This window comes from Siniperca chuatsi, linkage group LG19 (genome assembly GCF_020085105.1).
Source record: "Siniperca chuatsi isolate FFG_IHB_CAS linkage group LG19, ASM2008510v1, whole genome shotgun sequence".
In the NCBI taxonomy this organism is placed as follows: Eukaryota; Metazoa; Chordata; class Actinopteri; order Centrarchiformes; family Sinipercidae; genus Siniperca; species Siniperca chuatsi.
In genome coordinates, this window is record NC_058060.1 from 17,872,859 (window position 1) to 17,900,025 (window position 27,167).

Here is a 27,167-nt window from a genome sequence, read left to right on the forward strand (position 1 = left end):
ACATTAAAACCACTTCGTGTTGCTGATTGTGCCCTAATGAAAACCATTGAGTTCAATGAAAAGACAAAGAGAATGCACACAGCACACATAATGGAAATGATTGTAATGTAACATAATCTAATTTAGCAGGTAATTTGTTCTGCAGCGAAATTAGAAATACTCTACGTTATTGATTTTCCATATGTAATTTGGAAGTTTGAAAGTTTTCTGTTTGTGTAGAGGTTTAAATTGTTTTTAGAAATAGCAGCTAATAGTGAACTAGATCGGTTGGAATTTGATTTGGGCTCACAGCAGCTTAGAGGAATAGTGAGCCACAGGATGTCTATAAATATGAGTTTGTATATTTTGCACATACCATAAAATAAGAGCACAGACTCCATCGGCTTAATTCGCAGAGCAACACAACAATATCCACTCTCTCCTTCAAGCTGTATTATATTCTAAATAACTTTTGTTGCACTACGCTTCTTCACAGTCTTTATATTGAGACCACAGGATACATTTTGTTTTGTCATCTCTACAGGAGGATACAGATCACGACTACTACACGTCAAAAACATACAGCCCATCGGATCCGATGAGCAAGGACTTGTGGGTAAATATCGACCAGATGGACAAGGAAAAAGTGAAGATCCATGGGATTCTGTCCAACACACACAGACAAGCAGCGGTAAGTCAACAAACGGCATGAGAGGAGATTTCCTTGGTGTCCTGGGAAGTTTAAGGTGATGCTCCACTGCTTTTTTTGTGCATGTTTGGCCAATCGTGAATGTAAAATTAATTCAAATATACCCAAAACTTGGGGGCTCTTGCTTATTGTCATTAGCTTAGCTGCAGTTTAAGGTTCAAGATGTGAAGATGTTGTCTACTAGAGCTGCAACTAACGATTATTTTCATTATCGATTAGCCAGGGGCTTATTTTCTCAATGAATCATTTAGTCTGTAAAAATTCAGAACAACAGTGTCAGAGTCAAAGATGGCGTATTGAAATGTCTCATTTTGTCAGACCAAGAGTCCAAAACCTGAAGAGATTCAGTTTACAAAGTTCCTCATAAAGGAACCAGAAAATGTTTGTTGTTTTTTGCTTAAAATATTACTTTAATGATTAATTGATCATCAAAATAGTATCTGATTAATCAATTGTCGACATTAAGACATTTAAGACGTTAAGATGTTGTCTGTGGTCTATTAAACCCCATTGCTATGTCCTCAGAAGCTGCACCTGTGGTTTAGTCTAAACCCAGTTGTTGTGTCCTGTAGAAATCACCCAAACGCTACTAGAGCTGAATGTGTCTGAGGTTTAACTTAAACCTGCTGCAGACATGGTTTATTAACAGAGGTTTAAAGTTATAAAATTCAGTATATGAGCAGATTCTTACAGCTCATTTTATTAATTTCTAAAAGGTATAATCTTTCACAAGAAACAATATTATGAAGACAACATGATCAAAAAGTGTAATTACATGTTAAAGGTGTCACATCTGCCTCAAAGTATTAAATGCACGCGTTACTTTGTCAGTAGACAGGTGAGACATAGTATAGTATTATATATTGTTCCAGCAATATTTCTAAATTCTTTCTTTAGCTGTTTGTCATAAGGTCGGCTAAATAGGAAAATCTGAAGCTAAATTCGATTTCCTTTCTGGATATTATAAGGTAACTTCATCATACATAATTTAGTTGTTAAATTGCAGTTAAGCTAAACTCGTGCTAGCTTTGACACAGCAATCAGGTCCAACTTGGCTGTGTTTTAAACCACTGCAAGTTCCAGTTTAGCTGAACTTGTTCTTAATTCCAGCTAAGCTAGTCAGATGCTAAGTGACGCAGCAACAGCCCCCATTTGTCAAACTTCAAGCTGTTCTTTCAATACCAATCTGCATTTGGAGATGTAATCCTTCCATATACACACCATGACGCCAGTCTTATCAGTCTTCAGCCTACTGGTGCCTACTAGCCGGTTAGTTTAGCTAGTGATGTGGGCTTAAAGATAAAGAGAGAGAGAAAACAAAGAAGAGATAGGTTTTCTCAGTATTTCTGTGTACTATATGTGGTACATTTGTATATTTGGCAGTAAACTATGGAACAAACTGTATAATGCTAAAATATTACAGTAATTGCAGCTGCAAAATTAACTTTTATACCCACAACCCCCAGCTGTTAGGTTGGCCATAGGTTGCTGATAATATGTCACCACAAAGACACAACTTGACAGATTTTTACTACAGCATATTTGTTTCCTCTACCATTAAACAGTTTTAAAGCATCTCTGCAGTGAAGTTCAACAGCCCCCCTCCTTCCACCTCTGCACAAGCAGGTGACCCATGTGAGGTGCATACTGATGAAGTCACACAAGGCAGCAGTAGACTGACTGGAGAGGCATGGCAGCAGGGCAGTCGCAGACTACGAAAAAAACAGAGAAAGCACCCAGGGTGAACAATAGCTGGCGAAGAGATACAATAGAGTCCCACATTGTGCATTCTGCTCCTCTATCTTCAGTCATGTAATGATGGATTGAACCATACAAGCAATTTTTTTAGGCTCGGCTAAGAGGTGACGCCTTTCTTCCAAATAGTATAGGAGGGATGTGGGAGGTGTCTCTGACTTTGGTTTAGTCTGAAAAAATCAATAAGTGAATTTCCCAATTCAGTGACCAGCCAAGCAATGCAGAGTCAAAATGAGATATGGAAATCTTGCCTGGATAATGTCATTGTGAGATTGCAGTGCAAGAAGGAGTGAAAACCATCTGTGCTGAAATTCAGCCACCGTGTCAGCAGACTAACATTTTAAACAAATAGAGTTTATTATGATAGCAGTTAAAGTCCTGAGAAACTGCATAAAACTCTGAGTGCTGGAGCAGGATTGAAGAAAGCTTCCATGTTCCCTCCTGGCACTGCAGCCTGCCAGAGCTTTAGGCCGCGACACTGAAAGGAATTGGCCAATAGGGTCGTAAAACAAAACATAGCCGCAGAAGTCAACTTCATCACAGGACTGTAGAAAAATTAAGCTCTGTATTGGCTATATAGTGTGTGAGATTCAGTGTGGTTTGCAACAGGATTACTCCCCCCAGCATAATCTAGGATCATGTATAATAGCTGCATGTTTACTGTGGACTGTCTATCTCCATAACATTTTCTGGCAGTGGTGCAACTGTAGCATATTCCATTCAGGGATAAAATAATGAATACATAAACCATCATTTGTGGTAATGTGCTTGAGAAGTTTGGTGTTCATTTGGTTCAAGAGTAATTTTATAATATAGTTTCTTTCCCTTTTTATTATGTGTTAATTCCCATCAACATATTTGTAAATTGTATGGAAGCTCATTTCTGCCAGGAAAAGAAAAAAGAACAGATTCAAAGTTAAGAATACTAATGGTAAGTGAAAATTATGAGATGCTAAGTCAAAAATTTGACTTCTCATGATTTTAAATTATTATATCACAGTTTTTACTTAAACTCATAATTTGACTTTACAAGACTAAATGTCAGGTTGTGCTCGAACAGAACCAGTTTGTACGATGACTCGCGTTTATAGTTGTTCTGAACCGCCACACTGGAAAGCGGAGTGAAAAGCCGGCCATCATAGAGAGGGGGGAGACACAATATCATTTAAATATAGGGATAACAGCACACTTATTGAAGTTAAAACCCTTGCTCCTTTCTCACCTCTCATCTGGGTGTGAATGTCAGATTGTCGGTTTCAGAAAGTTAGTCGGAAATAGTCGTACACAGCCAAGCAAGTATTTTGTCATCAACAAAAGTATTGGACCAATTAAAATTTTGATCCGATGATAGCGCTAGATTAAAATAACAAGTTATTACGACATTGGCATCCCTAATACCGCTAGCATGGTCATATAAAAAATTATTAAAAATTATGAAATGCTAAATCAAAATTAAATCATAATTTTGATCCACTGTCTTAGTGGATAATTTTGCTTCAGTAGATATAATAATTTTAATTTTCAATGTCACAATTTTGACTGAAAAAGTCCAACTATAAACATACCAGCACATAACTTTGGCTTAGTATCTAATAATTTTGACTCTCCATGAGTATTTTTATTTTTGTTATTTGTAACTTTTCCTCAGTTTATTTTCTTTCCTAGCAAAATGGGCTTCCATATAATAGACATTTACAGATACAGTATATGTAAATAAGTATTAATCCATGAATTCCATTAGTTACTGCTGACTCCATTAATTAATATTAATTTAGTGTTAATATTTTCATGATGACATCAATATGTTCCTGAAAAATAGACATTTTATATGATTTTATATGATTGTTCTTTCTCCTTGTACTAATATGTAATAAAGGTCATATGCATATATATTTTTACCACATTTACATTCCTCTTTAGAGCTCTATGTTAGATTTCTACTCAGAAATGACAAGTGATTGCCCCACAAAGTAGAGCCGAAATAGTACACGAGGCACCTTTTGTATTTTCTTTCCACATTTTTCTTCTGATCTAAATCCTCTTGTTGTTTTTAATATGAGAACAGTCTCTTCTCTCAGTCAATCCACTTCTTGCCTCTATCTTTCTGACTGGGGTCATCTGTCTGTTTTTCCCCTCACAGAGAGTTAATCTGTCCTTCGATTTCCCTTTTTATGGACATTTTCTGCGTGAAATCACCGTGGCAACTGGTGGTAAGTGAACACTGTTCTTGGACTCTGTTCTTTCAATAGTAGTTATTAGTGTTGTTATTGGATATACCGTATGTGCTTGGCATATTAGACTGTACACAGACAGTTTTTTTTTTATTGCTGTGGGGTTTAGGAGGGAATGTGGTAAGATTCATAAAATGAGTCTGGAGTACAGAGGCCTTTATGAAATGGAGAAGAAAAAGAGTGTGTGTGCATGTGTTTCTCGTACTTGGTGTACCTGTGAGTGTGGCATGGCTACTGTACAAGTCCTCACCCCTAAATACAGAAAAGAACCAAACAATGAGCTATTGCTTTATATGTTGTCTCTATGAAATGAAATCAGAAGATTCAGGGTTGAAAAAGCTCATCTGGCGCAAACCACAGTACAAAACCACCAACAACACTCTGCCAGACAAGCAGTCAGCCTGATACCAGACCATTTACAGCTCTCACCTCTGCGGGATAGTCTGCTAGACTGGGGGATAAAAAAACAAACCACTCAGCACCACCAACTCCACACCAGACTTAACTTGAGGAGAAACCAGACCAATGGGTTTGGAGTGGAAACAGGAATCCCTCTGCCAAGTGGCCTGACAGACATGAATAAGGAGGTGGGGGTATCAGGAGATGTGTATGTGTGGGTGGGGCACGTGACACAGGAGATGTGTTTGCCAGAGTGTGCAAAGCAATTTTCCACTTGAGTCTTTATGGGGAAACAACAACACCCCAACCAGCTATTATTACATCAAAGACTAAAGCCCTGCTCTTACCCAACTATTTCAGAGATGTTGTGCTGCGTTTAGCTGCCACTGGAATAATAAAGAAATAATCCGTCATGTCTCTTATCATCATTATCATCACTGTCTCATTTTCACACTTGATCCTCCATTACTGGCAAAGTTGAGTTCTTTGGCTTTAGAAACGTGTTGGATGATGGTGTGGAGGAGTGGAGAAAAGAATTTGCATTCCCCCAGACAGAGATGGAGGGATGAGACAGAGGAGGAGGAGTGGGGAAACCAAGGAGGAAGAGGAGGAGGCAGCTATCTGCCTCTTGCAGGCCTCTGGAGCTTTGTCTCCCAGATGCCCTCCTCACATCCCTCCATTTCAGGGCCTATCAGTCAGCTCGCCCTCCTCTCCCAGCTGGACCATCTATTCTCCCCGCAGTCATTGCAGTCAGCAAGTCACTGTTTTTACTTCAGCAAATATTATTTCTTTTTGCTACCTGTGCTGAAACTCTGCAGGAAAAGTTCATTTCAGCAGAGTTACAATTAAATTTAGTTTTGTATTTTCAGAGTTACAGATACTTTCTAAACAGTACAGCAGCCAGTTCTCAAACACATGAACAATGTGGGCAACAAGATGGGGTTGGCATGCAGCCTTGTCAAACATATGTCCACTTTTATGGTTTTTGCATGCAGTCAGTTGAGAGTTACACTGCAAAAAGTCTCCATCGTAAGTAATTTTGTCTGTTACTGAGTCCTAAATGTTTTACTTGTTTAAATTAAGTGAAAAAAAATCTGCCATGTGGTGAGATTATTTTAACCTGTTTCAAATACAAATCTTGTTGCGAGAATTTTCCTCAAAACAAGATAAGACACATTACTGCACAAATTTCAAGAAAAATGATTTCCGAGACTTCTTGAAACAAGTTGATGTGTATTAGAAACAGGTAAAAGCAATTTCTTTCTCGTCTTTTAAGATATTTAAGGTTTAAAGGCTCAATTCTAACAAAAATGGCTTGATAAGATAAAGATTTTTCTTGTTGTTGTGCATATTTTAAGCCACAACATTTGAAAATTTCCAACTTTGGCACCCTCCAATGTGGGGCTGAAACGATTATTTGATTAACTGATCGACAGAAAAATAACCATCAACAGTTTTGATAATTAATTAAATGTTCAAAGAAAATGCTGAAGATTAACTGCTTCCTCCTTCTCAGAATGTGAGGATTTGCTTTTGTATCTTCATAAATCGAATATCTTTTCACTATTTTCTGACATTTTATAGACTGAACGATTCATCAGTTAATCGTAACAGTAATCGACAAATTGATGGATGATAGAAAATAATCATTAGTTGCACCTGTACTCCAGTGGTAGAATCAAAAATGACACTGTGGCAGACATCAATGCACGCTACTTTAACACTGAAAACACCGGTTTAATACTGATATTATCTGGTTTAAAAATCCACACAAACATTACAAAGTCACGTCAACAGACCACAACGCCTTAGATAATAATGAAAAAAGGGACAGAACATAAAAATATGTCTAAAGAGTCCAGTCTGTGTTGAAGAGTGTGTGTGGACGGCTTGACATGTAGAGACTGTGAATATCAGTGATTAAATATGTGATCTGACCACCGCCAGCTGTGTCGACAGATATCCAGCTGTGGCATGCCTGTTTACTGGGCCAGCTGTCACATTTTACAACCAGAATACAAACACAGATTCAGAAAACACATGAACATTTTAAATCATAGGTATTGATATCCAGCTAATTTGTGATCACAGGCATTTACATGTCAGGTACCAAATACATAACATGTGTGAGGGAAGTAAAGGAGCACATGAAATCCACTATCCAGGTATCATGTGTCCGTCCAACAGTTTATCCCGTTGGACAGTGGTTCCCAGCCATACTGAATATATCAGTAAACTATTCACTGACAATGTGTTTTATTTGTTTTTATCTGCTCATACCAACTAAAGAATGATTAAACTTTTTCATGGTTATGATTAGGCTCTCAGGGCTCTTGGTTAATGTTAGAGAAAGATTGTCTTCTTGGTTAAATATTACAAAGTCAACAGTGACATGAAGCACGAGACAGGATGTGTTTCTTGTCTAAACCTAACCACACATGGATGCAAACCCCGGTCTCCAGTGTCAAAGTGCCGTCCACCTTTCACCCGACCACCTCTCTACAACTTGCGTACGGTACCAATGCATAGCACATGGCAAAACGTTGCCACTCAACATAATCCAAACAATTACTTATCCCTCAAAACATATTTGGCAAAACAAATTAGCGGTGTATAAACACAGTTTCTAGGAGACAGCATAATAACTTTTATGGTTTTTTTGTGCTAATTAAGTTTGACTTTTTTGTCCAGTAGTGGTGACGATCATTGCCAATTTGAAGTATTCCAAAGTTGCGAAACATAAAACACATTATACTGTGATTTTTCCTAGAAGAGACATAATGGATTGGTTATAGGCTGACTCAATATTTTGTATCAATCCGCAATAAAAAAACCACTAGAAAATCAGACATTTAATTTAGATAAAAACCTTGTAGCTTCGTATTTAAAAGACTAAATATAATGTGTGTGCGTATGATCCAGTCCTGGCTCAGAACAGCTGTGATAAACAGAAAATATCCTGTAAATTAAACACAGCTCAGTACGAAGCAACAGACCTTGTCTAAACACAATGTCCAATAAAGTGAAGCTTTAGTCTAGTAGGGACTACTAATTCAAGCTCATGTTTTTCTTGGACATCCAGAAACCCGGCACTTTTGGATAGCAGCACATATAAACAAAACTTGGTAAGAATTATCCTACTCCAGCCCACCTTCCTGAAGCCTCTTTCTCAACCTCAAACTATTTCATCTCCACTTTCTTTCTCCTCTCTCATTGTATATGTGTTTCTTCCTAGCCCTCCTCCCTCCTCCTCTGTCCAGTCTCCCTCTGCTGTAAGTGACGGCCATAATGAATGAATTGCCTCTCTATTGAGCGCCCCGCGGCTCTCACCTCTTTAGTGTATTGAGAGGCTGTCTGATTTTCTTTAGACTGTCAAATAACTCGTATTGTGTTTTCAGGAGATTGCTGGTAGAGAGCACAGGCAGCACCAGAAATAAAACCCCTTCAACACAGGGCTTTGTGTGTGTCCAGACAAGTGTGCGTGTGTGTGTGTTTGGTCGGGGGATTTCTAAGCTTTCTAGAGGTTTTAAAGTGAAAGGAGAAGTAGTGAAGCGAAACAAAGCAAAGCCAAAGAAGAAGTGAAAGAGATAAAAACATGTTTGAGTTGAATGTTGGGTAAATATGAGATGAGATGGAATGTATAGTGGCTGATTTGGAGGAGGCCATTTGTGTCGCTGCACAATCAGATAAAAGATGTGAAAAGTGCCAACGCAGCAACACACAACCTTGAAGTCACCACCACTGAATGAGCTTACAGCCCTTTGGTATTATGTTTATGTTTACCTTAATTTAGGCAAGTAGACTAAACAACCCTGTCTCTTTATTTTCTATCCTCTTTACATTCATATACCATGACATAACATAGGGTGGGTGCTCTTATCTGCTGTGCTGTGTTTTATGTTCTGTCATTTGCTATCAAAAATGAAATAATAGCATAACACTGTATGTGGGGAAAGCAATGCCTGCTAGTGCTACTTGCATAAAGATTACTAGCCTACTTACATATTTAAAGCAATAGTTCAACATTTTGGGAAATACACTTATCTTTCCCCCCGTTTCCCGTCTTTATGCTAAGCTAAGCTAACTGGCTGCTGGTTTTAGCTTCATATTTAGCGTACAGACATGAGAGTATGGTATCGATCTTCTCGCCTAACTCTCGGCAAGCAAGCAAATTAGTGTTTCTACCAAAACACCAAACTATTCCTTTAAATCAGTATGGGCATGGGAAACTACTAACAATGAAAAAGTCCTTCACCTCTCTTGGTCTTTAGGATGGACATTTTTTCAATTATGTAGGCTACTGAAACAACAACCCAAAGTCAGAAATCATTCTCTTATGAAGGAATCTCTTTGCTTTTTTGCAGAAGTTCAACATGAATACAGTATAACAAGTAGCTGCCTGAGGCATATGGGGGGGGGGGGAATTCTCATTGAGGCCAAGCCCATAAACCCCCATTTCATGTCACCATATGTCTTCTTATACAGTAGGCTGGCTATTAAAACACATCAATCACTTTGGAAACCAGGAGCAGAGCATATCATGAGAGGAATCAATCTTTCCCTCAAGACCCTTGCTCAGAATTACCTCTATATAGAGCACTGGCAGCACATACAGTGAGAAGAGCAGAGGAGGGGTGGGAGTGAGATGTGACTTTATTTAGTTGTGTGAAGTCCTGACTGTAGAGAACTCCACCTGAATGAGGTAAAAGATTCAGCCCATTATGGCTCAATAGGAGGAGTTGCCATGGTTATACAGTTAATTTTTTTCCTATCAAAAATGTACACGCTTTTGACAAAATAAACTTAACTCAAGGGCAGCTCACTAACTTCTCCAGAGCTCTGTGCTTTTGATTAAGGCTGGCTCAAGCTATTCCAATAATTAAAAGGTGCAATGGCTTCCTACAGTGCGCTCACAGTTTGACAGCAAAAGTAACTATTAATAGTGCACAGACGGTGAGGGAAAAACAAAACTAATAAATAATATCTAGTGAGTTAATGTAAATTAGTGTTGCACATCCAAATTGTGTATATATGGCTGCAACTCAAAATTTATTTCATTATCAGTTAATTGGTTGACTATTTTTTTGGATGAATCGACTGCCGTCTTCATATTGCCTTTTCTTAATCAGAGCAACAGTCTAAAACCCAAAGATCCGTCATTAACAGTCACATAAAAAAGCAGCACATCCTCACATTTTACAATCCGAAACCACACATTTTTCCCCTTTTTTCTGATAATGATATGATAAGTGGTAGCAATGTCTGTACGCCAAATATGAATCTACAGCCAGCAGCCAGTTAGCTTAGCTTAGCATAAAGAATGGAAACAGGGGGAAACAGCTAGCCTGACTCTGTCCAAAGGTAATAAAATCTGCCAACCAGCACCTTTAAAGTTCACTAATTAATATATACAGTATATCTCATTTGTTTAACATGGACGTTTTACGGGGGGTTATGTGCCGGACTGTTTCTTGGCCATGACCAGTAACTTCCTAAAGTCTCCACTGGTTGCTTGGCGACAAGTTTTCAGGAAGTTACTGCTCATAACAGTTCAGCCAAGCCCACAGAAAGTGCACCGGGCTTTGAAGCCAATTCGACATAGCGGCCAAACCGTGGAATTACAACTTCCGGGTCCGTCACGTGATGCACACTGGCCCCATGAGACCTTTTTTCCATTATTTAGACATAAAATGGTGGATCTTTTTTTTTTAGCGTCACAACCCACGCAAATTGACTCGTTTCACTATAAGATTTTGATCCATTTGGTCTGATAACATTTGGAAAGTCTAGAAGAGCCGCATGATTAAATCATTTTATCCCCATTCAAGTTAGTGGAGGGCTAAACTGGAAGTTCGGCCGGTGGCGTCTCTAGTACGCTAGTTCTGTAGTCCGCATGGTGCGGAAGATCTGGGTAATTTTATACAGGTAAGTCTTTTTTGGCTTCATGCACCACTGAGCAGCTTTCATAGAAATGAACCGGGCCCCGCCTCCGACGCTGTATCAGGTTCTCTTTGTACATCCATGAGTTCAGTACATGACCCAACTTGTCGTTTTTACACTTCGGTTTTTGTACGGATTAAACAAATAAGATGCAGCATGTTAATTAATGAGCTTTAGAGGTGTGGAATAGCAGATTTTGTTACCTTTGGACATAGTCAGGCTAACTGTTTCCCCCTGTTTTCAGTCTTTATGCTAAGCTAAGCTAACTGGCTGCTGGCCGTAGCATAGTTTAGCATAAATAAGCGTATTTTCCAAAATGTTGTACTATTTACATGTTAAAAAATATCCAAAACTTCCTACTCTCAGATTTTAATATTGATACTCAGCTTCTATTGCCGTCCAGAAAAGACCATATTTTTCGTGGTTACTGAATCATGTATGTGTAGCTACACTTGAAAATAACAACCAGTCTTAAATGTTTGAACAACCCTATCTGTCATCGTCAAATTCCTGCAGTTTCACAACTTTCAACAAGACAAAAATGGCAACATCAGGGAAAAAAATAGAGGCCATAAATTACCACAAGAGTAATTTATTTAAAAACATTTTTAAGGGTACATGTTAAGATTTGTTTGGGATATTTTTGTAGTTCAGGCAAAGCCAGACTGAGAAACAAAAGCTTTTGCTTGAATAAATCTTGAAATAGCAGCTGACTTTGCTAAACTTTGTTGTCAGTAGGGAAATTAAGAAGCTGTTTGATTCTGTTGTCATCAGTGTAAATTCTTTATGCAAAGACTGTTCCCTCGTGATGATTTGTGGGCGTTTTCCCCCTTTTCTGGAGTCCATTAATAACCATGTTTACACAGGCTGCTAAATGATGCAGCTCTAGTTTGTGTTGACTGAGCACATCCTTCTCTGTGGAGAGATCTATTTCTGCCTTGTTGAAGGGATGAATAAATTGGAAAAGTTAATATAATCGCTTTTTGTTGTCTGTCATGGTCTCTTCGTTAGTGTCCGTGATTGATGGTGTAGATTAAAAACACACACAGGAGGACGGAAAGGAAAATACCAGGAGAGTAAAAGGAAGAATCAGTCAGGCTCATGACTTCATGATGATATATAACAGCTCACTCATATCTTCCTCTGAAACCCCTCAGATTTGCCCTTCTGTTTTTGATATAAGATAATAGTTAATTAATCGCTGGTGCTAGCTGAAGCAGCATGAGGCCAGAGACAGTGAGAGAAGCGATGGTTGTGAGTTAATGAGGAGCTTTAAACTTTGGACTGGAAAGCAGACATGTTATCTTCCAGAAAGATACTGTATCTGATAACAGCTTTATAGAGGGAGTAAATGTAGGAGTGGAGGGAGAGAAGATTGATGTTTGTTTTTATGAGTTGCAAAAGGGTAAATCCACCTTAAAACACTTTAAGAGTGCAATTTTCATTTAAAGGTCCAGTGTGTAACATTTAGGAGGAGCTGTTGGCAGAAATTCTTCTTTAGTGTATAATCATCTGAAAATAAGAATCGTTGTGTTTTCATTACCTTTTATCTACAGAGGGAGCGGGTCCCCTTCCACGGAGGTCGCTGTTTTGCACCGCCATGTTTTTACAGTAGCCCAGAACGGACAAACCAATCACTGGCTCTAGATTTGCCCTTTCGCGTTTCGCAGCCATCGTAGTTTCTCCTAAATGCTTAAAAGTGGAGGGTGATGCGAGCGGTATTCAAATGGTTGCAATCTGCAATTTCACCGCTAGATGTCACTAAATCCTGCACACTGGACCTTTAAATTAGAATTCAGACTGAAAGTTATATGTTGTGTCTTTTCTCTTTTTCTTCCTCAGGGTTCATCTACACGGGTGACGTGGTCCACCGGATGCTAACAGCTACACAGTACATCGCTCCTCTAATGGCAAACTTTGACCCCAGTGTCTCCAGAAACTCCACTGTCATCTACTTTGACAATGGTAACAGCAGTTTACTCCTAATATGTTATTTCTGCCTGAATGTGTAGTAGTTGTGTACTCTGTCTTGTGTTAAGGCACAAATTGGCACTTTTGGCTCCAACTAGCCGTTTATCCTGGTACCAGCAGAATGAAATCAGGTCTTCAACAGCCAACTCTGTGGTAAGCTCCAGAAATACTAAAACAGAGAAAGAAAGTATTTAGCTAATTGCCAGATAGCAAACAACACCACGATGATTTATTTTTAAGCTACGTGACTCGTGAAAACAGTCAAGCTAGCAAAATGGCCGATATCGCGGTGTGCTCAACAAATTACTCTACAACAAATTACACAGCTGGTATTGTTAAAGGAGCATTTGCTGTGGTAACTGGGAGCTCATTTTAACATACAAAACACACAAGATACACTTTTACCAACAACAATAAACTTCTCAAGTCTGCAGGGGTGCTCACGCTACACACAACCTATGCACACAACACATTAGTCCCAGTGGGAAACTAATATAATACATTATAGAAAAAAAAAAGACTAACAAAGAAAGTTATAAATAACACAATATAGCTGTGACTAATGAAGTCATGATATAAATTTGTCTACCACCTGAGATTTTCCAATAACAATAATATTTTTATATGATTTTTGCATCAGTGTACCTTGAGTTGTCAGGTATTTAATTTGCTGAAAACGGTCAAAAACAAACGTTTCTTTTTTTTATCCTTTAACAATTTCTCAATTGATTTTACACAACATTTATTATAACACAATACAGTATGTATCAGTATCGCCAACCCCTGAATTCACACAGAATAGTTATTATCTTGAAATTGAAGCTCATAATGCTACTAAAACTATATGAGCCATCCTCAAACATTTATTCACAAAATGGGAAGTCTTACTGATTAAATGATTTATATGAAATCCTCCATGAACACAAACCAGGCAATATTGGATTTTTATGATTTTTACATCGATGTAATAAAGTACCTTGATTTGTCCGGTATTTAATTTGCTGGAAACAATCAAAACAGACATTTCTGTTTTATCCTTCAACAAGTTCTCAAATTATTTTAAGAAAATCTATTATCACAATATGTATCAGTATCGCAATATAAAATTTACAGTGATAGAGAATTTTTTTCCATATAGCCCAGTCCAAAGTTCACACAAAATGGTTATTATTATTATTATTATTATTATCATTATTATTATTATTATTATTATATTGAAATTAAGGCACATAATCTGTTATGACTAAAGCTATATGCACCATCTTCAGAGAGTAATTTACAAAATAACAGATCTTTATCATTAAATAATTTTTATTAAACTCTCCATGACCTCTACAACATCCCCTTAAATTCCACTTACTCACTTTAAACTAAATTGCCGTTCCTCACTCTTTCCTCTCTACTTTCCTTTTGCCATCCATGATGGTTGTTATCCATCATGTCAGTCATTGCTGTCTAATCCCTCTGCAGCAGAGTGACTGACCAACTGTGTGACCTTCTGCAGTGGAGCTCATCAGACTTTAACCAAACTGGCAGCCGATTGATTCTCAGCCTGCCTGCTCCTCAACACACTGTCCATCAGTCAATGTCCTGCCAATACAGCAGAAGAACTGTATGGTCTGTTGTGTTGTGGGGGAGTCAGTGCTTCTCTCCATCAGGCTGTTAGCAGTTTGATGAGGCGTTCACAGCAGAGACGTATTGTTCGTTCTCGACACACAAACAGGATTGTGGGAGGTGTGTGAATCTTCACAGACACAGTGTGAAGCTTCGTTGTTAGATGTTCAATTTTCACAAAAACTTTTACTTCTTTTGTTAATTAGAATCTGCTCAATAAAGAATACATGTGATCGGTTAAGACATGAGTGATGTGAAACTATCCTGAAGTTTGATAGTGCACAATTATAGAAGAGGGAAGTGTTTCAGCACCTGACAGACTGTGAATCTGACTGTTGTTGCGAGCGGGGCTATGGTGACATCACTACAGTGGTAAAAATATAACTATAGAACTCTTCAATTCATAGTACCAGACAAGTATTTATTTATCCATTACTCATAGATTAATTTCAAGTCTTATATCTCCTAAAGGAGCCGCAACACTGTCATCTGATCCTGTTAACATTTCTTCTTCTTCTATTTCGTGTGTCTTGGGCAGTTCGGATAGTCATTTGATCTCAACAAAGCTAAGTGTAAATGCATCCAAGAAGCATTCAAGATGGATTGAAATCTCAGTCAAACCTTAGGAGGTGGTTTGAGACACATTCTAGTCAGATATTGAAAAGGTGTAAATGCATCTGTCTCTCCAGGATGGATACGACATCTTTACTCCTCCCAAGTATAACTAAGTCAATCCATACTTTGTGGACGTAGCCACTCACAGGGTCTTTCCCCTGAGATGATGACAGCTTAAGTTACACTGAAATTACAAATTAGTTGTTGTTCTTCTGGTCGCTTGAAACAGAGAGAAAAGCGGCTCCAACGATTTCAACACACACAGAAGACGCACCAAGCTATTGTAGCATTTATCTGATCCCTGATCAGTTCAACCACTGAGTTATCTGCGTGGGTGGCAAGACATTTTTATGTACGGGTGAGCAATGTCGATGAGAGCCAATAAGACGAAACTCATAGTTCATAAATAGTTGTTAACCAGCAAGCTTGTTATTGCTAACTGCAAATTGTTGTAACTAAATTGCTAAAGTGCAGAACTTGTTCTTCTGGCATTTTTATCAGTTACCAAACTGCTTCAGGTGCATTACCACCACCTTGCACAGCAGGAGGGCCGACCCTAATGTGCATGTTGCCCGGGAAAACAAAGACGGACGTAATTAAATTTGTGATCTGAACATATTATGTGGCTACATGTAAACCAAAGTGTATTAAATCTAATCTGGATTTTATCCGGATACAAAACACTTGAAATGACCTCACAGTGTCATGGCTTACTGGAACACTTGAATAGAACAAAACCATCATTAATGTTATTAGTAACATCTGTGCTTTTTTTAAATGTCAAATTATCTGCTGTGAAAAGGGCCTATAGGGCATCAGAAATTATTATTTTATACATTGGGAATCATCAGAAACTATTACAATAGTAAGAAATACAGTTGAAAAAATAAATAAAACATAAAAAAGTTAACTGTAAAATGGATTACACAGACTAAAACAAAATCAGAAAACTGTTACACAATAAAACTCTTGACGAAAATTACTTCACCATGTTGAGGGTGGGCTTGCGTAATAGGCTGGATTTGATTTGTTTGTTTTGAGTTTTTACAGCATGTTAAGCTTGTAAGTGGAATTAGAAACAAGGCCAGTGTGTACTCCCTCCTCGCCTGCTCAACCACTCTGTATTTTTAGCCAGGAAGCCCCAGATAGCATGGCAGCCTCCCCTCCTGAACTCAATGCATTTTAAGCAGACTTATATTAGGCTTAACTTGTGCTGACTGAGTAAGCACGCTGTGCCATAAGGTAGAAGCAATTTAGTGCTCTGGTCCTCTCTCTGATATTCACCACCTTCTCCTAAACTCTGTCCTCTTTAATGCATTACACAGCAGCTCTTCAAAATTCCCTCTTTTTCCTCATTTCTCATCCAAACACTCAAAGTAGTGTCCTGTATTTGCTGCCCTGAACTCTACAGTTGTCAAGTTGCGATGATATTAGTCACATGATATTAAATGTCAATGAAAGATCAGACCCTAACATGCCTAACATCCTTCTTTAACACATGCTACATCAATGTCTAGTGCCAGAGGCAAGTAGACGCCTGTGCTCACCAAACTGTCAGCAGAGAAGCTAAATCTCATCTTCATTTTGGATGGAAGAGTTCTGGCTAAGTGACGTAAAAACTGATTAGTTGTGTTAACAAACCTTTATTGCCCTGGCGCACAGCCAAATGACTAGCTCGGAGAGGGGAATGGCTTTCACATCAATAGGTTCTCCAAAGTCCACAGTTAATCAAAATAGTGTTAAAAGTAATGTGAGGCCTGCTGTCTGGAGGGTAGAGCTGAAGGCTGCGTGAGTCTGGTGCTAATTTAGTACGCACCCAAATTAAGGAAACACCTAATGATGACTCCTTGTTATCAAGTATGATTCAGAGTTATAGTATGTGGCTTTTAAGCTTCACATTATACAGTAAGTTACTCAGATGCTTATTTATTCAGTCATTCATTCGTTTATTCATACACTCAGTTATTCAGTCTGCCTGTAGAGGTCTTTAAGATGCTTGGCAGTGGTTATACATTAAAATCTGAACCAGGATCAGTCCAACACTCCTGATTTGTGTAGCAAGCTTTGTGTCTGTGACACTGCACATTCATGTTTAAATGGACCCATTTTACAAAATAACATATTATATCATGTAAGAAGTGGTGTCCGAACATGCAGAAACAGTTAGGGCTGCAACTAACATCCTGCTGATTCATTAATCAATTAATTGTTTGGTCTATAAAATGTCAGAAAATTGTGAAAATCACACTTAAATCTAAAACCTCACATTATTAATTTTACTATCACATAAGATGAAGAGAAGCAGCAAATCCTCACAATTTAGAAGCTGGAGAATGTTTTGCATTTTTGCTTGGAAAATTACTTAAACTATTAATCAATTATTTAAAAAAGTTGACATTAATTTTCTGTGGCCAAACACTGAAAACTTGAAAAACTCAACAGCAACATGTCTTTCTCTGGATAATTTGTTATTAAGATTACGCCTACTTTTTCCCCTGAATTTCTGCCATTATGTCTTAAAACATATTAAATCCTGCATTAACTTTTGAAATTATCATCTCCAGGAAACTTTATATATAAATTTAGTAATAAATTCAACCTGCAAGTTGTTCTTTAACAGTTTTCAGTCATTTCTTTGGTACAGTGGCTGGATTATATAAAATCTGGATTATTTGCTGTAACCAGGTTGTTTTTTTCTGGAAAGACTGATAGCACCATAAATGAAATTCCATCCACTTACATTATATCGAGGTGGCAGCAGAAATCTCACAGACAGATATCTCAAAACCTTAGAAAAAACAAAACTATATGCATGACTAAATAACACTAGAGATAAAAAATATGTCCTTTTATAATTTGGGTGAACTCACTCTTTAAATTAGCATCAATGTTGCCCTTCTGCATTACTTTATTCTAGATGGTGACAGTTGGAAATGTTGTCCTGTACCATAAGAAGAAGTCATTTACAGTCATTCGCTCTTGCACAGTATGAAAAACTTTCACTGTTGTGAAATTTGCGGGAGCTACATTATCCATCACAGTAACCACCGTGCCTTGATTTGATTTTGTCAAAAGTTTCCGTTTTATTGCTGTTTCATCCTCCTCCAGTGGAGTGTTTTCATATCAGTGTCTTCAGTGTCAATCACCTCACACCCACAGGGGGAAATTAAGTCTCTGCCAGGAAATAAAATCCCTCAAAAACATATCGCCTTACAAACATGATTGTTACATTGATGTCTTCTTATTCACAGACTTTTGCCCGGTCAGCAGTTCATTTCACGCTGGATTGGAGACAGTAGAGATTGTATTTCAAAAACTGTGAAAAACAAGTTGTATGAGTTTTCTGCAGACAGTAGCTATCAGTGACGCCTGTATTTTCCTTTTATCTGATTCTATGTCATGTGGTAATGAGCTGTGTGTGTTTCCACTGTGGTTCGTTCTCCTTTAGGTACTGCTCTGGTGGTGCAATGGGACCATGTCCACCTACAGGACAACTACAACCTGGGAAGCTTCACCTTCCAGGCAACACTACACAACACCGGCAGGATTGTTTTTGCATACAAAGAGGTCAGAGCTCATTTATCAAACCAGTTTTCTTTATCTTTCCTGAAAAAGCTGTTTCCCTGTTTTTTCTCCAGTATCTGTGATTTACTAAGACATGTATTTATTTCTTTGTGTCCTTTTCTAATTTTTACACTCTGTCTGACACCATTTATCCATCTGAATGAATGCATACAACTATGCCCAGCCTGCATGGGTTTAAAGACACCATAAATAAATAAAAGCCAGATCCAGAGTGCTGTGTATACATTAAAATAAAATAAAGAAAGAAAACAAGCTTGATTCATTGTCTACAGCAAAATTCATAAATATCTGACATTTGGAGAAATCAGTGGAGAAATCAGTATATCAGAATAAATACTAATTAAATAGGCCATCTTACCTACTTTTCTAGGCTTTTGATACACATTCACAAAATTAGACACTATATATTACAACTAAACAGCACTAACTACACTCGAATATTTAATGGTTTGGACTCACTTTCAATCTCTCCCAAATCCCACAGCTCACACAAACGTCTGTGTTTTCCTTCTGTTTCTAATTCTGTCCGACCTTTTAAAATGTCTTAGTCATTTCTAACACGTACCGCAGCCTTTTCAGCTGAGAAAAAGCCGCCCCGTGTTCGTGTGTTTTCACTCTGGTCATTACACAAGAGGGTGACGCCAACATGATGAAAATAATACGTTTAATGATGGCCTTAAGGAAATCTCACTTCATGTCCTCATACTGTTTCCATATCCTTGATTTGGTTGTTAACATTATTTGAAATTATGTTACAGGTTTTGGATCATACATTTTATATTAGATGTCCCAATGGTGTCTAATACTTTCCAAAATTCAAAAATGCGTAGATAAACAACTTAACTGAACAGAGAAAGGGATGGTAATGAAAAATATTATCCAACAGAGACTGCTGTAAGGGTGTGAAATTGCAATAACTAAATAATGATCTATGATAATTGCAATGGTAATAATAGCAGGGCTGCTTCTTTTATGACTGAGGCCTCTTTTGTAATTTCTTATTTTCACATAGAAGAGCTGATCTGAAAGCTGCTACGTTTTTTTTCCAATAAGTATTTCATTACGCTGCTTATATTGGTCTGAAAAGAGCAACCTGACCATTACATGTAATCTGGGTTTATACATCATCCTTGATGATTACAAGGCTTGTTTAGTGCAGTACTTTTGTCTAGTTTAACTCCTTTTTTGACCTTTCTTGGTCAGGACCTCTGTTTTGGTCTGTTTACTCTGATATAAGTCAGTCCTCACAAAGTTGTTAATCTCGTTTGTGTCTGAATTTTTATTCTATGCACCAAAGATAGCTATATGCTTATTGAAGTTGCATAATGCCTCAGCAAATTCCCATGGGAGATAGTGATAAATTGGTTGAATTGTCGGGGCTGTCAGACTGGTGTGACCTTCTTCTATTTTCCGGCCTGTCCCAGACAGATCACCGTGGTTCTGGTAATTGATTTTCCCCTCTTCTATTTCAGATCCCCATTGAGGTGTCACAGATCAGCTCTGTCAATCACCCGGTGAAGGTGGGCCTGTCTGATGCCTTTGTGGTGGTCCACAAGATCCAACAGATACCCAGTGAGTCTCAAACACACCTTTCCAGCATACATTTGCTCACTTGTACACATAAAGAAATTCTGAATTCATCTAAATGCCAACTTTTTTAGAAACTAGAAAACAATTTCATGATTGAACCATGCAACTACACCCTTCACCTCAACAGCGACTGTCCAATTATAGTAACTGTAACCAGGCACGGCAAGCCCGTCAAACTTTGAAGTTCTCTACATGCCAAAGCAGTATAGACGGAGCTGTAGAAGGAGTGAAACCCGTGTTTAGGAGTTTGGAGGGTGCTGTCTTTTTGTAGCCTTTCCAAAACTTAAAACACAAGAGCAAAACTGTCACAAATATATTAAACAGTGTGTTTATCTCTAAAATAGGTGCCAAATGTTTGTATGGTTTGTGGAAGGAAACCAATCAAGGAACTTCAGCAAAACACTCCAGTAAAAGTGAATATACAAACAATAATGCATAAATCTAACCTCTGTGTCACTTTGTCCAAATGTGTGTTTTTGTAGTTAGCATCCAAACAGGGTTACGTCGGAACAAATAACATTTTAATTACATTTTAGCTCTACCCTTCAATACAAGAACAATACTGGTCCTTATTTACATGTCTTCTGCTGTACATCATCAACTGGTAAGGATGCTAATTGGGGCATGCGGCTTTAGCCTCAGTCTTGTAGCATGATATCTTGTATGTAGCCAGCTTTGCATATTTACTGTAAGACCCTGGGTTCTCGTTTTAAATCAAGTCCGCTGGAAACATCAAAAGTCAGTCGTAGGCTTAATTTTCAACTCACAGAGTTAGCGTTAATTAGCTAACGTTAGCTGATAAAACATGCTAATGACATTCGACATTTCAGCCGACCAAATTAATGACTAAAACAGCTAAAAATTGTTGCTTTCGTTCACTTCTGTGTGAAATTAAAGACACATTGTTTCAAAATTGTCAAAGAATTTCATGTGGATAAACCCAAGGAAACTATAAAAGAAGGATGGGTCATTACGTCGGTGACAGCATTTGAATTTTGCACTGGTGCCAGACTTTGGTGCCACTTCTATTGAAGTTAAAGGGGCGGCCATGGCAAGTCCCCATATAACCCATCTGTGTTGTTTCACCTTTGACTGGAAAATGCTTTCCAAAATAAAAATAAAAACCCATTACATGATGTTGACTGATGTTTGTTATCTAAATGCTTGTTATTGGTCTCCAATAACAAGCATTTAGGCTCTGTCCAGCAGCTGCATATAGCTCAACTCAAGCCCCTGTTTGTTCCAAGATAGCTACATCATGATACATGACCAAACGGGGCAGGTCCAACCTATTATCGCTGACCAGACTGCAATTAAAACCAGATCAAATTATAATTGGCTGGACTCAATGCTATGGCCTGTCAGAGTTAGGTAAATATCCATAACTAGGACTTGACCGTCTGCTACAATGCCTTATAGTTTGCCTCAGTGATTTACATCCGTACCAGTCATGTAGCCTGTATTATTAGTTAGCACACACATAAGCCATGACAACAATTAACATTAAGCTAGAGAGGCTGTAACATTTGCTATCACTCACCAACACGCAGCTCCCTGACTGAAAAAGCACAGTCTTCAAACCCTGTATGTTTCTTTTACACCTTCACGAGGATTCTTTCTTACTAATGTTAATGATTTAATGTAGGAAGTCTCAACAGAGATATTGCTGGCTAACGTTAGCTAAACAAAATGCAAATGCTAACTTATTTCATTGACGAACAAAGAAACAAGTTCCGGTAAGTGATAACGGTCAAGAATTATTGAGGCATATAAAATTTGGCGATTAGCGCCGTCTCCTGACAATAATAGGAAACATTATCGAGCGAGCTGGCTAACGTTAGCCCTCCTGAATATTATTAAATTCTCTTGACTTCGGTGGGGAAAAGCTCCAGTTTTAACACTTGGCACCAATGTGCGTTCACGCGCTACACAGTGACGTAATGACCCTTCCTTCTTTTATAGTTTCCTTAGGTAAACCTTCCAATGTTGTCATGGTAAACTGCATTCTAAAATGGAAAGCTTGACAGACGTAGCGACGGCAACTAAGGGGGGTGGGACTTAGCAAAGGGTCATTTAGCTGACTGAGTGCATTGTTTCATCAGCTTTTTATTTACCCTTTAAACTGTGTCTCTGAGTTCAGCCTCGTCTGTTTTGCTTTAGCTCCGACTGTCGCCACCTTCTCCAACACTGTTCCACCTCTCTCAGTGGGCAGAGCTGTGGGCAAAGCTCCAGATCTGCTTCTCCCATTTGCCTTTGAGTTACTGCAATTAAGGCCCATTAAATTTAAAGCAAAGGGGAGTCACTTCAAACCTTTTCATCCACAGTCAGACTCTCTCTCTTTCCCTCTCATGGGCTCTGATTCAAAGCCTGCCACAATAATGAGTTGTCAAATATGATTTATTCAGTAATTTAAACTCTGTTTTGATTGCGTATGTGAAACTTGGATAGCATTTATTTCAAAGTTAAAAACTTATAACTTAAAACCCAGTACATAAGAAGGGTTTTTTTCGTCTAAATATTTGGTTTGGTTTGAGAGTAAAACAACTCTCCAAAACACCAGATCCATGGAGTGGTAGGATTTTCTGACATGGACTTTTTCTGTCTCATCTGAAGGCTTTTCCTACAAAATTTCTGCCTAGAAGGCTGTAGTTGGCACTGAGAGATTTCTGTATTGAACCTGTTAGCACAGTCCTCCTAGACTTCATAAATCAAGTGGTCTTTGATGCCTCTGACACAGCATGATGAAACCAGTGTGTGCTGCTGTTTGCTTATGGAGTGATGAAATCTTGAATGGAAGCAGATTTAGACCGAGGTGTTATGTTGAACATGAATGATGTCTCTGAGGAGTGTGCGTTGTCTTCTTTATGTCAGATCTGTTTTTCTGTTCTGATAATCCATCAGAAATGATCACTGCGTTTATTCTGCTTCTAAAGAAACCAGAATGTTTTAATACGTCACATTTTTGGGAGAGAAATTACACAGCGGAAACTGGATTCCATCAGATGCAAACAACTAAATACAATACCTGTCTTGCCCTCATTTACATATATATCACATTAAATCCAAATGATGTATCAACATTTGAGACATTGCTTGGTAACTCACAGGCCCTATCTTTCTTAGTTACTAAACTGCCACAGGTTTACCACTCGAAATTCTTCGCAATTTGATAAACAAGTCTTTGATTTCACACAGAAGTAAACCAAAGGAGCTTCTTATTTTTAGCCATTCTAGTCGTTGATTTTGTCGACTGAAATGTCGACTGTCATTGGCCGGTTTTATCAGCTAATGTTAGCTAATTAACGCTAATTCAGTATTAATTTTTTAAACAATGGGTCGTTAATTTCAAACAAAGGCAGAAACAAGCAGGCTTCTCATTTTAGCCATCACTTTTCCTGGCTCCAATGACAACTGTCTGGCAGAATTTATCAGCTATAGCTAATGAATTAAACTAATGTTAGCTCCAAGAGCTGCCTGAAAAATGAGAATCCTATAAATGGGGTCTTAAATATGCACTTGATGGCTACATAGGCCTGCATGATATTGTACTAAAAGACTGAGGCTAAAGCTAACATGTCCCAGGCAAAAAGTCAACATGCTCACCAGTTGATGATGCATGTAGAATAAAATGAATAAAGAAACATGCAAGGGAAAATGTTATCTTATTCTAACATAACTTCGTTTGCCTGCTTTGCTTACTTTTTCAAACACTATATTTTCACTTTTATGTTACAAGACAAAAGGCTGGACAAAGACTAACCGCTGTGTTTGGCAAATGTAACGCTATCTCAGCTATCTCAGTTAACGTTGGCTGGGGTTGCTGAAGTTTTAAGTTCCCAGCTAATGTTGGAGCAGACAAACACATTTAAATCCATTCCTTACATTTCTGCTCTTGGGTTTTTTGGTTTTGGGAAGGCTAAATCAAACACACCACCCTCCAAACTCTTTAAATGCAGCGTATCTATCTTACTACAGCCCCATGCACACTGCTCCAACATGTGGAGAAAATCCATATCTTGACAGGCCTCCCTAGTGAGGGCTGCTAAGTTATGACTGGACAACCACTGTTCGGGGGAGGGGTTTTTAGCGATAGTCAATTGCTAAGACTGCCTTCAGTCAATGCAAACAAAATCAAACTGCAACAGCTGAAGCAAATAAGGCTTTGTTTTCTTGCTGTGCAATGAGCAGGTGCTATTTGCAAAGAGCACAGGTTCACATCCGTGTCTGAAGGAAAAGGGCAGTATTTGCATCCTGCATCTATCAGTCCAAATGGCTTGACGTGCCACATGGGCTGAATGGCAAGAGTCGTGGCGATAGCAAAGGATGCAACATCTACGTCACAGTTTCTTATAGTAATAGTCCTTATATTGATGCATATAATAGAGAATGGTGCTTTTATATGAGACTATTCATAGATGGATAGGGACTAACTTTTAGAAAAAAACAAGAATCAGCAGTTTTCATGGAGAAGTGGGATGCCATAGTAGCTCATTCCTCCATAGGTATTCAGTCCCTCTTTGTAGGATGGTCACAGTTAATGTATGACCCCCATTTGTTCTTGCACTCCACATATACAGCAGAAATGTAGGTTGGAAAAGATGCTGCTGAGAAGAGAAATGTTATTATTTATCTGAAAAAATGAAGGTTGTACTTTGGATCTATCTTGATCTGCTTCAGATCTCACTTTTAGGGCGATCATGTTGGTGAAAGAAAATATATAGCGACATGTTTTTCATCATGTATCAAGGCAGTCATGCCAGATTAATAAATGGTTTCTGATAGTTGGTATGTTACATTTCTATGTCCTGAGAAACAATACTGCAAGGCAACCATGGCAACTAGGGGGACATTTTTTAAACCACTGTAGCTTCGCCCTGGATTAAAAGCTCAAATAAAACATTTTACACTGCCTCCAGGCAGAGCAGGCCAACAGCCTGTCCAGTAAAAGAAAGAGATGAGAAAGAAGATTTGTGGGTGTCCTGTGGCAAGGATGTCTAATTAACAGGTACAAGCACATGTGAAGACACTGGCTTTAATATACTTTCCTAATGCTAGATTAAGCATTATCAGTCGCAGTGAGTTATTCATTTCATACCCTCTTGCTTGTACCTGCATTAATAGTCTTGATTCTCAGCAGGAAGATGTGCCAAGACTGCATCTATTAATTAGATACAGTACACGGTCGTAATTCTGTTTTTATTTTTAGGTTTTTCACAGCTGATCTCTGCTGAAGAGGAAACATTGTGATTTAATCAATGATATCAACGAGCTAAGGGGGTAATCATGAGGTTAAAGAGGGCGATTGAACACCTTGTAATATTTTTTGTAACAGTACAAACAGCCAGAGTGCTGTATGATGAGCGGACAGCGCAAGCCTTTCACCATCGATCTTTAACTCAGTGTCTTGAAATCACATTTCTGTTGATTTCCATGCAGTTCTTCCATATGGATGAATAAGCAATAAGAAGCTGCCTGGTATTGTGATTTTATCAAAGCAAGTATGTAAACAGGCATTTTTCCATTCTATTTTATAACTTAAGAGAGTGATACTATGTGCAATTGTATTATGTTTTATGCATGTGTTTTCACTTTTAATATGGTTTAACTGACCCTCTTGGGCATAATTGATGACACACTTTTGCAAATCTGCCTTTGTTTGATAGTATCAGTGGAAGGTAGCTAAATCCTCATTAGGCGTTGTTTATGTTGTGGCTGAGACCAGGCTATAATTGATCTGATTTGCAGCTTCCTTTCACCTACAAACCAGAGGCCAGCAAGGCTGCACAGTCTGCCCACACATCAGCAGCCTCAGGCTGGGGAGCTGACCTTCCTCTGGCCCCCACCGTGTCATTAGGCACCTGATAATCCCTTTGCTAGAGGCAAGAGGAAGTCAGGCACCAGGGGAGGAGAGCAGGGGAAAAGAAGGGCGGTCTTATTCTCAGGTTAGACTGAGCTGGCTCACATTTGCTGCTTTGATCAGTTCTCCTGTGTATAATCAAACCAAGCAGGTCTGCAGGAAAACAGCATCCTATCACATGAGAAGAACAACACTGTAGTGTGCAGCCAACAGTCCCCAGACCAAAAAGCAATCATCCAAGTAAAAAAGTAACCTTGAATAGTGTTAAATGAATAGTTTAACATTTTGGGAATTGCTTTTATTTGCTTTTTTGTCCTTAAATCTGCATTAACTGATTTTTAACACAGCACTGACATATTATTACCTTTTAAGTTGAAATGGCAAACTTGTTAGTAAACAGTTTCCTGTTTACACATCCAGCAGTTACAGAGAAACATTACCACCTGATGAATGTAAGTCCATCTCTCTTTTAACTCTGTTTTTGGTCCATTTAATATGAATCCACAGCCAGGAGACAGTTAGCTTAGCCTAGCATAAAGTCCAGCACAAAACCTCCTGTAAAACCACAGCTGTTCGTTTTTACACTTTGGTTTTTGTTCAGTTTAAACAAACGAGATGTAATGTTAATTAGTGAGGTTTAGAGGTCCTGGTATGCTGATTTTCTTTTTACCTTTAGACACAGCCAGGCTAACTGTTTCCCCCTGTTTCCAGTCTTTATGCTAAGCTAACTGTCTCCTGGCTGTAGTTTCATATTTAACAAACACATGAGAGTGGTATTGATCTTCTCATCTTACTAAGGGAATAATCTTATTTACCAAAATGTCAAGCTATTCCTTTAACTTTGAAACTGTTTCAGCATATTATGATTCTACATGATGAATGAGACTGCTTGCTGTATATGTTACACAGCCATAGTCTGGTG

The 27,167-nt window shown here is 38.3% G+C and overlaps 1 protein-coding gene across 2 annotated transcripts in view; it reads left to right on the forward strand.

Annotated features, from left to right (window-relative positions):
• The window catches only part of plxdc2b (plexin domain containing 2b), a 99,528-nt gene that overhangs the window by 47,634 nt on the left and 24,727 nt on the right, over positions 1-27,167 (forward strand). For both annotated transcript variants that reach the window (XM_044175815.1, XM_044175816.1), the window contains exons 3-7: positions 524-670; positions 4,584-4,653; positions 12,856-12,978; positions 18,662-18,780; positions 20,271-20,370. In XM_044175815.1, coding sequence (XP_044031750.1) covers positions 524-670; positions 4,584-4,653; positions 12,856-12,978; positions 18,662-18,780; positions 20,271-20,370 — 559 coding nt within the window. The remainder of the gene's footprint in view (positions 1-523; positions 671-4,583; positions 4,654-12,855; positions 12,979-18,661; positions 18,781-20,270; positions 20,371-27,167) is intronic.